General features: G+C 35.1%; 2 protein-coding genes across 3 annotated transcripts in view; one reads left to right on the top strand and one right to left on the bottom strand.

The window, feature by feature from the left end:
• Positions 1-182: 182 nt before the first annotated feature.
• On the bottom strand, positions 183-6,271 carry LOC123866340 (heat shock protein 75 kDa, mitochondrial). Its single transcript, XM_045907855.1, has 13 exons — positions 5,938-6,271; positions 5,712-5,860; positions 5,302-5,463; positions 4,817-5,052; positions 4,430-4,539; positions 3,993-4,066; positions 3,535-3,811; positions 3,016-3,085; positions 2,308-2,455; positions 1,537-1,664; positions 1,070-1,257; positions 657-888; positions 183-426 (listed from the first exon to the last, which is right to left on the bottom strand). The coding sequence occupies exons 1-13, from the start codon at positions 6,053-6,055 to the stop codon at positions 252-254; spliced, it is 2,067 nt and encodes a 688-aa protein (XP_045763811.1). The 5' UTR covers positions 6,056-6,271; the 3' UTR covers positions 183-251.
• An 866-nt stretch (positions 6,272-7,137) lies between these two features.
• Positions 7,138-13,215, top strand: part of LOC123866338 (neurogenic protein mastermind-like) — a 32,990-nt gene continuing 26,912 nt past the window's right edge. For both annotated transcript variants that reach the window (XM_045907854.1, XM_045907853.1), the window contains exon 1: positions 7,138-7,927. In XM_045907854.1, coding sequence (XP_045763810.1) covers positions 7,863-7,927 — 65 coding nt within the window. In that variant the 5' untranslated portion in view covers positions 7,138-7,862. The remainder of the gene's footprint in view (positions 7,928-13,215) is intronic.

The raw sequence follows: 13,215 nt of genomic DNA, 5'->3' as shown, positions 1-13,215 counted from the left end.
ATTATTAACGTGTAAAATCTTACTCGATTGTCCGTATTTTAAAGGCCTTTACAGGCACGAGAGCAACAAGTATTATTAGATACATACTTTCCCGCCTAGGGTAATGTTCTGTGCATACTTTATTACTAGTGACTAGCACTAAGTTACTAATGTAAATAATGTAGGTAATAAAAGAAGCTTTGTGTGGTAAATAATGTAATATTATAATTTATAATTAAATATTTTTTTACAATTTTAGGTAGTTAGGTACATCAATGTTTTTCTAAGGCTTTCACTAAAAGATCATTAATGTTCGTAATCAGATTTCTGGCATCCATTAATAAGCCAGCGGTGACCATTGCATTAGAGAACAGCTGTTGTGCCACCATGTTTGCTAGTTCTTTATCACTACTTGTTAGTTTATGGAGCTTTTTTATGATAGGATGCCTGTAAACAATACAAAGATAATAATTAAAACATAATCAAAAGAATTAAGAAGTTAAAGAAATGTATTGGAATTTTAGGCTGGGCACATATTGTGGCGCTTTCTCTCGTTGCCACTGAATACCTTTGCCTTCGGCTCAGGTACGTACTGGCACCTCGACTGTAGTTTTCATCATACAGGGAACAGCACTAGTAGTAGAAATGACTATTTATCAACTCGGGTGCACACTTACTTTGGATTGATCTCTAGCTGTGGTCTCAACAAAGCAAATCTATTTTCCTCGCTTAGGTTCTGAGCTTGAGTTCTGATAAAATGTCGCGCTGCGGCCATTTCCGGAACGATGATCACGCAGGGATGGGAATCTAACTTTTGCGTAGTTCGTACTTCAAACACTTTGCCTGCCAAATTCGTTTTTAGGAATGACACCAATTCATTAACTTGTCCTTGTTGCAAATCGTCGCTCCCTGTAAATTTTCAAAGAAATTTTATCATGGTGAATCTAAGGCTGCTTTGTCAACTACTTACTACAGTATTTTATCGCAGATATTATGGTCCTTCCTTAATATTTTAATATCTTACATTGAAATGATGGTTTGTCCTTAGACAGAAGACAAAAGTGCGAGTTTTTTTATTGTTTGGACTTACCAATGATAGTCTCACTTGGATCCGCATGGTCCTTTTGCATATCATTCTCTACTGAAACAAGAGACCGGCCTCCAAACTCTTTCAATTCCAATAAGACGAGCTCATCATACATCTCATAACAAAACAGAACTTCGACGTCGCGTTTCTTCAAAGATTCATAATAGGGCGACGACTGGGCTAATTCACGACTGAAATTGAAATAGTTTTGTGAAATATTGATTAAAACCCTTGTTTTTCAATAACGTTATATCGTTCCTTTCTTCGATACTTAAAAATAGCGTAGATTCAGTAGGTACTTGAGGTCCTTATTTTACGAGAAACTTAAAAACCTTTTAAGAAAAGATTTGAGATGTATGCCTACTAGGCACAGGATGTTGTTATGCTGTTCTTATTACTGTAAAGTAAAAAGTCATAGTAAAAAATCTAATAAAAAAAAGAAACATACAAAATATAAAAATTTACATTACCTAGGGGCTGCCAAATAATATATATTTTTTTGATCGTTAGTCTGCCGTGCGTTGTAATCGGCCAAAGAAGTTTTAACTCCGCTCTCTAACTTTGAGGATTCAAATCGTAGCAGTTTACCAATTTCTTCCTGCGATAAAAATTATACCTACTCAGTAAACATCATATTATGTAGTAACGAAAGATAAATAATAAATATATACAAACTAGATGATGCCAGTAACTTCATTCGCGTGGATAAAATCTAAATTTATTGAATCCCGCTAGAACTTCGATTTTTAAGGGTATAAAGTAGCCTATGTCAATCTCTGGATTATAATCTATCCTGGTATAGATAATAGGTAATCTATCTTTGTAGGTCTAAATTGGTTAAACAGTTAACACTAAATTAACTATTGTGAAAAGATGACCAAGTGTAAATTAAAAATTTATAATACCCCCGACAAGTGCAGGTTACAGTAACTAGAAAAGAGCTGATAACTTTCAAACGGCTAAACCGATTTTCTTAGATTATAGCTAAGAACACTCTCGATCAAGCCACCTTTGAAACTAAAAAAACTAAATTAAAATCGGTTCATTAGTTTAGGAGCTACGGTGGCACAGACAGATAACCACGTCAAACTTATAACACTCCTCTTTTTGGGTCGGGGGTTAAAAACAGACGCAATTTCGCATATAAAATTAAATATGAATAGTATACTGGATGAAAGTGTGGATTACAATGTACAAAAATTACAATATTCCTAAAATTTAATAAAAGATAAAAATGGTACCTTTTCTAGAGGATTTTGATTCGTAACAATGCCTTCTTTGAAGAACAAGGAATAATCTTTATAGAATGCATCATACCCAACAGGATCTTTGTTAGCTGTGTCAACCATGAATTTTAGGAACCGGTTCGTCAATACAGTACGTAGTTTGCTGCGAACCAAAAAAAAATTCGTAACAATATTTATTAGTGTTAGTGTTACAACAAGCAATCCAATCTGAAGTTGCAACACGGCAATATGCATAAGGATTAAATACACAAGGTGTACACAAGGTACAATACAGTGTGTTCTGAACACATGCGTATGACTTGGACTACTTGTTTTGCGCGCTCTTTATAGGTTATGTACATAAAGGTCTGGACGAGACCTTGGTGAAAACGCGGTGTTATGATCACTTATAGTCATATTTATTTGATTTGGGTTCTATAACTGAAGGATGCCAATGGGACCCCACCACTAAGACTCCGCTGTCAGTTCGTCTGTCTGTCAGTATCTCGTGAACCTTAATAGTCATGGAGTTAATTTTTTTTGCAGAATGTGCATTTCTTTTGCGGTTATAACAAATACTAAAATTTTTAAGTGGCTGTCATGAACATTAAAAATAAATAAAAAGTGTTATTTCTTGTATGATGGCTCGGAACCTTTCGTGTGGGAGATCGACATACACTGGACTGTTTTTTTTTTAATAAGGAACATGGCACAAATACTTACGCGATCAATGCACTATTTTGTAGTAACTCCCTACTAAGATTCAATGGTATATCTTCCGAATCCACAACACCTAAAAAGAAACACATTTAAATTTTTTGGTTGCTGAAACTATTCCATTAAGCATTAGCATAAACATTGTAAGCAAATATAGTATTCGTTTAGTAGTAGTAATATGTGTTGTTGGCTAAACATTTCTCTGCTTCATTCTGCTTCAATAGAATGGCAACTTTATGGTGCTTGCAATATAGTTATAGTAAATCTGTTGCAATGAGGTTGCGATATATCAAATGCACTCTGACTATGCTCAGACTTCAGACACTGTTAAAATGAGACAGCGTTCTAATTTATAAAATAAATAAAGGTGTAAATTACTTCCATCCTATTAAATGTTCCTTGTGGAAAAGGAACATTTAATAGGGCATAATATAAATTTTACCTTTAAGTTACTGTTGCATCAGTAAATAAATAAATAACTGCAAAAATACATGAAAAACACATAAACTAAAAAATGTAACTGACCTTTGACAAATCTCAGCCATTTGGGCAAGATGTTTTCAGCTTTGCTCTTAATCAGTATCTTTCTAGAGTACAAAGCCACACCAACGTCTGAGTCTCTTGAAAGTTCAAATAACCCCGGCTTGCCTTCAGGCACATACAGAATGGATCTGATACTGAGGGGGGCATCAGTCTTGTAGTGGAGGGTAAAACGTGGCTTGTCATAGGAATTGCTTATAAACCTGTAGAACTCTATATGCTGCTCTTGAGTCACTTCCTTGGGCTCCATTAGCCACAATGGCTAAAATATAATATTAAAGAAGATTTAAGATATTTTTTCATAGTTATAGAAATAACTTTATTTTCATCTAGGCACATACATTTTAGAACAAAATATTTATATCTGAAAACATCTCATCCTCTATTTTTGTAAAATAAAAAATTGAATTTTAAAAATAAAATTTAAGATCTAGAAGACATACCTTTATGGAGTTTATTTGTTCACTGTTTAGTAGAATGGGACTGCCAATGAAATTACTGTACTTCATAATTATATCTGTAACAAAAAACCGGTCAAGTGTGAGTCAGACTCGCTCACGAAGGGTTCCGTACCATCGTACAAGATATACCAACATTTTTATGTAAAACACTTCAAGTTAATGATGGGACTATGTATGATTTAGTCAATAATTTTTTTCGGAACACATTTTAAATTATTTTGTGATGTAACCACAAATTCACGGTTTTTAGATTTTTCCTTTACTTGTGCTATAAGACCTACTTACCTGCCAGACAGACTGACAACAAAGTGATACTATAAAGGTTTCTTTTTTCCTTTTGAAGTATGGAACCCTAAAAATTATTAAACTTTCTGAAAATATCCTAAAATATTTTTATGCACAATTTTTTGTATACTAACTTTTAACTGTAGCATCATCAGCAAATTCTCTACAGTCTGTCTTCAAATAAACAACTATTTTAGTACCGATAGGTAGTCCATCTACTTCTTGAATTTCATATGTTCCAGATCTAAAATAAATAAATGAAACAACAATTAACACTTACAGCAGAAAATGGTTTAGAAAAATTAACAGCTTATTGAGGTAACACTTCTTATGAGCTTCTCCTTACAAAATTATTCTATTATTTCTATTGTTCTAGTGTTTGAAATCTTGATAGCAAACAATAAGGTCTGTATTAGTGTACATTTGGTTTTAGTCTCTGTTTAGTTGTGCTTTTCTGTGCAAAAGAATTTGCCAATGCGACAAAAATGGTAGTACTGTAAATATTCATTAATTCAACAAACCCATCAGAGCTCCACTTATATCCAGGAGACCCAGCAATACTGCTTCTTGTGAACACTTCAATTTTGTCAGCAACCATGAATGCTGAATAAAAACCAACACCAAACTGTCCAATAATGGAACTGGCTTGTTCAGCTCCCTGTTTCTTTATTTCTTCTATGAATGATTTTGAACCTGATCTTGCTATTGTGCCTAGATTTTGTATCAATTCTTCCTTAGTCATACCGATACCTGAATCCTGTTATAGTAAAACAAAAATTACACAAAATCTGAAGTATATATACTACAACAACTTTGAATACAAGAGTGACAAGTTTTAGGCTAAGATTTTTTATTTCCCTGTTGTTTTATATCTAGAATTTCATTCAAATCTATAACTTGTTTCTATGAAAGTGAAAATTAATATACAAGAATTGTTTGCTTGAAGTATTAAAATAATGAACTTATGAAGTACACAAATCATAACAAGCTGTTGTAGTTGTTTTACCTCAAAAGTAAGTGTCCTATTTTGTTTATCGGTTGTCAATTTTATTTCCAAGGCTCTGTCAATGTTCTCCAGTTGTGGTGAGTCTGGTGTAGCGCTTACACTCAAATAACGAAATTTTTCCAATGCATCACTAGCATTAGAAATAAGCTCTCTAATAAATACCTGAAAAATTGATTTTTAAAATGGGCTTAAGTTTTACACATACCTACTTAATAACATAAGAGTCATTGGTATGTAACTTTTCTCCTGCTATTTTTGCAACTTTTGTGCTCCATGGTGTAAAACAAGCAACACATGTGTTGATATGTTTAGTATATTTCTAATGTATTTTTGCACACTGCACGCTGATTATCGTGCATACGACTTAATGATGAATAGTAAATAATTATTGGAATACTAGTTTGCCTTACTTCCTTTTCTGAATATAAAGATCTAGCAACGATGTCTAAGAGCATCCGTGTTTCTGCTTGAAATTCTTTACGCTCAGCATTTCCTTTTGTAGTTTCTGCAGGCTGATGATCCGAAACTGTGCTGTAGTTTAAACTAAACATAGGTTTCTCTGTAATTAAATAAAATAGCCACATTATCCATTTCATAGTAATACGCACTTCTTTGAATAGGTAACTAGAAACGCACCATTGAATCCATTAGCTGCAACGGTAACACATTTTATCGGTTTTGATTTATTTAACGAATGATAAAGTAACCTAGAAAGGAAAACAGAAGAACCCAATCTAGCTCGAAGTGCTGACATTATAGCTTTTTTAATATAGGCCAACCTATATTAATAATTGATCAAATCACTAATTATTTCGTCTTCTATTTTTAGGCCACGATTGAGTTATACGCAGTAGCCCTTTCCTTTATTTATTTATTCAGTTTTCGAAGATTAGAGATAGAATAGCTATTAGCCATTAGGTTAGTTTTTATTGACAATTGACAATTTGTTTTTTTTTGTCACTGTCACCACTGAACTCACTGACCATTTGAATGACAATTGCAGTGTTGCTAGAGCGACATTTACAACTTACATCTGCAGCAAAAGTAACGTTTTGATTTTGAAGTGAAAACTTCTACCGTTGTAACTAGTTAATTTAAAATTCAATGAAACGAAAAAGTGTATTAAAAAGAGACAAATATATCTATAGGATTTAGTCTGCGAGTGAATGAAATAGTATACGTCATACAGTATTTCATAATTCATTAGGTAAGTTACCACCTCTCATATCACTTGTTGACATTGAGAAGTAGAAGTAATTTAATGTAATGGTGTGTAGACTAAAGTTTAAGGACAATAATTTTTAAACTTGCTAACTTACAATATTTTAATGAAAAAATACTGTCTTAAAAAATTATGTCAATATAGTTACTAGAAAGTTACGATAATTGTCTTACACACTAACCGAAAGGGTGAAAGGAACAAAAGTTACGAAGAAGGTAAAATATCCATCAGCTGGCAGCACTGAACAATTGACAGGTATCTTCGCTTCGGACCCTTCGGAAACGTTCGGAAAGGAAATAAAGATCATAGACTAACCCGTACATGTTATTGGTCTGTGCCGTACACTGTATATAACAATATCTATACAATCTCATTAGGTGAGGTGTACCATGTAACGGTGTACCGCATGTATACCATGTCACCACTGATACCGTGACCATACCGATTATTATAACGTTATAAAAATTGATCATACTATTTTTAGATAAATATTTTATAGTTTAAAGTATCGCCATAGAAAAGATTTAATGCATTTTTTGCAAATTACTAGACATCTCTAGACAAAAAGAACTAGCCATAAAATATAGCACATCATAAACAAAACAAGTGTCAAGTGAAGCGTCGTCGGCCCGTCGCAGACCGTCGTCGTCCGTCAGTCAGTTGATCTTGATGTTTTGTGTTTGACTGAGAATTTGGTGATTGGTACAGTGTCGTGTGTTGGTTGTAGAAAATATAAAAACAGAACTTTGATGTTGTTTTTTAACTGTAGATATAATTATTAGAACGTTTTCCAAATATATACAACTTAAATCTTCCGTTTTACCTAAAATTCATACCATTGTTTGGTGAATTATCCCAAAAATAAAATATTAATCTTCCTGTGAATGGTTGTGCTGTGACTTTAAAACTTGTTCTGTACCAAAATATTTGATATTGGGCAGAGAATCTTGAATTCAGGAAGTTAATTGCGTGTACCGATGAATAATTCCTAGCCATTTCAAGTTTTACAACTAAAAAAAATTAAATATTCAAGTTGTTTGGAGACAATCAGTGGCAATATGAAAAATGTGCTCAGAGTGTTCAGGACGAACTGTAACTGTTTTTTAATAGTGCTATCACAATTGCGGTGCAGTACTTGAGAACTGTGTATAAACATACTTACTGAAAGACATGATGGGGTTATGGTGTTGTACTTGAAACTGTGTGGCTGGGTTGTTAAAAGAGTGAGAATGAGGAGGCAGAGGTGAAGTGGCAAGGTATCACCGTGGAGCACCTGGTCGGAGGCGGTGGCGCGGGCGGCTTGCTGCCCGGCGCCTCGCCTGCCCAACATCCGCCTAATATGCTGCAACCCATGGAAGAGATGAACCTTCCTCCCAAACGTCAAGCAGTTGTTGACAGACTAAGGTAGTTACTAAGTATTAAGTTATTATAAGTATAATTTTTGTCTATGCATTTTATTTTTAATACACCAATCTTGACATAAGGCACTGGTATAACTTGCAACCTGAAAATAGACATGGGATACTTTATATCCCAGGAAAACAAAAACTTCATAGTTAAAGAACTTTTAAGAAACCTAACAAAGTTATTAGCAAAAGCTAATATAAAATGTTTATTTACTGGAAATTTTACAGTATAAAAACTTAAAAAAGAAGCAGACTCATCTATTTACATATATATCTACTAGAATCGAAATTTGATCATCCCAACCCCAAGCAGTCTTATCTACCTTATGTATTTTCAAGAAGTAGATAGTTGGTCAGTTCAGTCCACATTACATTTCATAAACTACAATCAGCATTCTATGATCTTTCTTTCTTTCTGGGCTGGTTGGCATGCGTTGCCCCTCCCCACTGAAGTCTTCACTCCAGCCATCCAAGCTCGCTCCAGAAACTAAGTAGACCGCCCAGGTTATCATTCTATGATATCACTAGATTTGTTTAATGAAATGGTCTAATTGAGTTCTCATTTTATCATTTCCTGAGAGCTAGCCATATTCCTGAGGGATCCAAGGATTTTGCTGCAACATATATTATGTCTGTTATGATTAACGTAATATTCTTTATTTAAATATTAAGATAAGAAATGCAGTTTCACCATTACAAACACATGCATTCACACATCTTTTTGTAGTTTAGTGTAAGTGTCACATATTTTCCGATACATATAAGCTATCAAAGTAGTACTGGTGGTGTCATCAGAACAACAGTCTAGCCACTAGTACAACTTTCACACAATACTCATTTGTATTGAAGTCAGCTATTGATTAATACAATTTTTGGCTGTTTAAAAAAAAATGAAAAAGCCATATAATATGTAGACTCCATACTCCAGGCTCCATACTAAACCCCTTTAAACTCTGTGTCATACAAAATTTGGACAAGGTGACACAGGATAATTCATCAAATCATATTTTCCAAAATAAAGCTACCTGCTTAATACTACTATATACTATAATGCTTAGTACAGTTTATAAAAATGTAATTTAAGTCTAACTATTCACAATACCTACCTACCTACTTATCTTGATTCAGAAGCACAACTTATTAATATAATGTAGTGTAGATACAGTAATTACATAGCTGTTCAAAATTAAATAAATAATATTATAATTTCACCAGCAACAATGATTGCATAATTTTTCATTGTTAACACCAAACTAACAATGAAACTCCACAAGTAGTTAGGTACTGATAAGATATGCACATAATTTTAGTTACTCTATGTATGGTAATTACGTCGACACTCGCTAACGGTAAAGAATGGTCACTCCGCAATGCATGCTCTTAGGCCTTAACTGCTTTAGTAACCTTGCGGCGTACCACGGTACTAAGATAAATAGGTATCATAGTTTAATGAAATTAAATAATTACCCATCTAAAAAGTTTTAGTCAATATTGCTGATTGGAAAAGAAAATAGAAATCTGATTGTAAAGGCGCTTTCAAATAAGGCCATTGGCGCAATTAAAGTGCCATAAGCCTACTTTGTCTTATTAGTTTACAAATTGCGAAAAACCAAATTAAATTTGAATTTTGCGGGCAGACCCGTCTCATGCACCTTAATGGCCCTCGCTGGCAGTAAGCGTGACTATGCAGCCACCCTTACTGTTCTTATTTACTGTGTGTGTGAGTGGGTGTGAACTGTGATCAAGGCAAAACTTGTTTAAAAATAAATAGGTACTGTCATTATAATTATGTTATACCTATAGATGGCAACGAGATAAGACGGGAATAATTAGATATAGGTAACCATAGTACGCGACAGGTTGAGATGGCAACCGGGGTGGGGGAAACCCCGCGCTAAAACCTAAAACGGTGCGGGTGAGCGCGGGTGACGTGCGGGTGTCCGGGGCGTCCCCCCGCCTCATACCCCGATTGCCATCTCAACATGTGGCGTACTATAGTTACCTATATCTAATTATTCCCGTAAATAGATTCCACTTACACTTTAGTTTTAAAGACGATTGTTGATGAAATTGTAATTTCTACTCTCGCCATGTCGCGGAGAAAGTTAAATAATGCGAAATTGTTATTAGAACTGTGTCTCGGTGTCGGAATGATATGATCTGCAATGCATTCGATGCATGCCAGTAGCTATGTAAGTAGAAAAATGCCACTCAAAGTAAGGTACACGACGACGTTTTGAATGCTGACACTTGCGGAACTAGTGTCCTAGCAGAAATGTAAAGTTTATTGTCGTAAGTTCGTAAGCTAAAAACTTACTAGCAAAAGTGGAGAAGCTGCGAGAGCAGTATACGTAAATGGCAAGGAATCACGAGTAATTTTTATTAGTATTTATCTACTACTTAATAAATAATCTCACTAAGTACTTAGTTAGTTACCTAAAGATTGCCTAAATCTACGTTGTACCTATATGTTACTTTATAAGCTCGAACTACGGTAAATCCAACGATTTTCTAGTTAAACCTAGGATTTACCACATCATTATGGTAAAAGTTCGAATAGTAGAATAAATAAGTAAAATAAGTTTGATTTCGGTATTAGGTGACCTATCTAGTGAAATTTTTACTGTCGGTTTTTTTTAAAAATGATACAAAACAGACATGACTGCGTGGATTCCGGCTTGAGGTGTTGCACATAAAATTGTTATATTTATCTAGTACGATGGTACGGAACCCTTCGTGTGCGAGTCCGACTTGCACTTGACCGGTTTTAATCCTTTTCCTTCTCAATGACTGAAATAGGTTATGATTTATGAAGGTATTACACGATTTCGTATCACATATACCACTTCATAGGATAGGCATACGACATACCCAGTTAGTAGTCAGAACTAAGTACGGCATCTCGTCATGGTTATAGTACTATTATATTATTCTGTGTCATGGTGTACGTGACGCGGCCGCGTATATTTACATGGCGATAATGTCATCGAATTTCCCAACAAATGAAAATAGAGCAGGTGTACACTACGGTGGAACCTGAAGGAGTTAGCGACACGGTGTCAGTGACACGGCGTGACATACAATCGGGACTTATCGGAGGCGTTGTTTGCGTTGCGCGACAGCCGTGCCGCTGGTCAATGAACTAAACAAAAACACCTATACGAGTCGAGTGCGGTGTCCCTAAGATTGCCAGGCTTTCGAAACCCACTTGAAATTTGTGACCATTTTTCAGAAGTTGATAAGTTCTGCATACCTAATTTCCTCTTTATCAATTCGTAACTTTATATTATTTATGTACTAGATGATGCCCGCGACTCCGTTCGCGTGGATTTAGGTTTTTTAAAAATCCCGTGGGAACTCTTTGCGCTCCCGATATAAAAAGTTGATTTTCTGGTATAAAAGTAGCCTATGTCCGTCCCCGGGATAGAAGCTAACCCTGTACCCGTCAGAATCGGTTAAATTGTTGGGCCGTGAAAAGATAGCAGACAGACAGACAGACAGACACACTTTCGCATTTATTATTAAATAGTATGGATTACCACGTCGCTCGTATTGAGGGACAGGGACATGGAGTAACATGTATCAATATATAGAAAAACTAGTAGTTGCTGGCAATGGACGAGGTTTCATTGGCAGCAACTTGAAGCGCTTTTTAACCCCCGACCCAGAAAGAGGGGTGTTATAAGTTTGACGTGTGTATCTGTCTGTGGCATCGTAGCTCCTAAACTAATGTACCGATTTTAATTTAGTTTTTTTTGTTTGAAAGGTGGCTTGATCGAGAGTGTTCTTACCTATAATCCAAGAAAATCGGTTTAGCCGTTTGAAAGTTATCAACCCTTCTAGTTACTGTAACCTTCACTTGTCGGGGGTGTTATAAATTTTTAATTTACACTTGTAATATGACGAGTTTAAAAAGGAAAAGAGAAAAGGAAAGACAGATTCGAGTGCGAACAATCCTACAAAAACGAAAGCCATCTTTGTTATGTGATGATATGGACAGTTGGATTGTCGACAACATCGAGCAATATTGATTATATGGAGCAATTTGAAACAATCTTATCAAAACAATTACGGTAGTTTATTGAAATTGGTGCACACTGCTCCACTGATGTCTCCAGATTGATCCACACGTATTGCCGGACAGTAATTGCCTAAAAATTGCTCATGTAAGCGCACCTTTAGTCTAATGCATCTGAATCGTCCTTTAATTAAACTTGAAACAAACGATAAGACTATATCGAGGACTACGGACGATCGCACTGCACTGTAATGATACCAATGAGTCAGCAAATAGGGGCACTGTAATTTCGAATGTATGCGGTTCGAAATACGGTGCTATTAGACTGAGACTGGCCACTAATCCAATACTATCTCTGTGTATATTTTACCCATCTGGTTATAGAGTAGCAATTTCTGTATGAGTATAAAATAACTAATTATCGTATGCAAAGATGTTTTGAAAATTGAGAAATCAAAATGCATTTTTATTTTAATTGTAAAGAATACTTCACTATGAGAGCCAAGGTACAGCCGACTGACTGACTGATCTATCAACGCACAGCTCAAACTATGAGGATTACGCTGAAAGGCATGCAGATGGCTATTATGACGAAGTCATCCGCTAAGAAAGACTGAAACTTCAACCCCTAAGGGGGTAAAGTAGGGTTTTGGTGTTTGTAATCTACACGGACGAAGTCGCAGGCATAAGCATGTGTATAAATAGAAGATGAACCTACTTTACTTTTAACTAGTTCAATTAAATATTATATTTAATTTGATTACATAATACTTAAAGGACATTTGATTGAAAAGTGTAGTAACCATTTAATTCACATATAAACATATTAGTAATAGATTATATTTTAAAGCTAGAGAAACTTACCACTGACATCAACGTACTGCTAAAACCACTGGTTCTGGTAACTTGAGATGTTGCATGTTCCTTTCTCTACCGTCTGACCGCGCCCCTATAAGAAAGGATTTTCTAAAATTCAACCCGGAGCTTAGCCGGGGAAGGTAATAAATTGGTGGAGTTTAGCTGCTGCTGTATAACTACAGATTGATTCAGAAAATAAAATCGGTCAAGTGCGAGTCGGATTCTCACACGAAGGGTTCCGTACCATCGTAAAAGAAATAGCACTTTTTTAATTTTCACGGTGGCCGTTCTGGAATTTTTAGTATTTGTTGTTATAGCGGCAATAAAAATACATGTTCTGTGAAAATTTCAATTCTCTAACTCTTACGGTTCGCGAGATATAGCCCGCGGACAGAGACACGGACGGACAG

The sequence above is a fragment of the Maniola jurtina genome, chromosome 6 (assembly GCF_905333055.1).
Source record: "Maniola jurtina chromosome 6, ilManJurt1.1, whole genome shotgun sequence".
Taxonomy (NCBI): domain Eukaryota; kingdom Metazoa; phylum Arthropoda; class Insecta; order Lepidoptera; family Nymphalidae; genus Maniola; species Maniola jurtina.
The sequence above is the reverse complement of the archived record's forward strand: the minus strand, read 5'-3'. Positions and strand labels throughout refer to the sequence as shown.

Coding starts and splice junctions, on each gene's coding strand:
- LOC123866340 (XM_045907855.1), bottom strand. CDS start 6,055: ATGTCAGCACTTCGAGCTAGATTGGGTTCTTCTGTTTTCCTTTCTAGG. Junction 5,861..5,937: donor TGCAGCTAATGGATTCAATG/GTGCGTTTCTAG, acceptor ATTTAATTACAG/AGAAACCTATGTTTAGTTTA. Junction 1,258..1,536: donor TATTATTTGGCAGCCCCTAG/GTAATGTAAATT, acceptor TTTCAATTTCAG/TCGTGAATTAGCCCAGTCGT.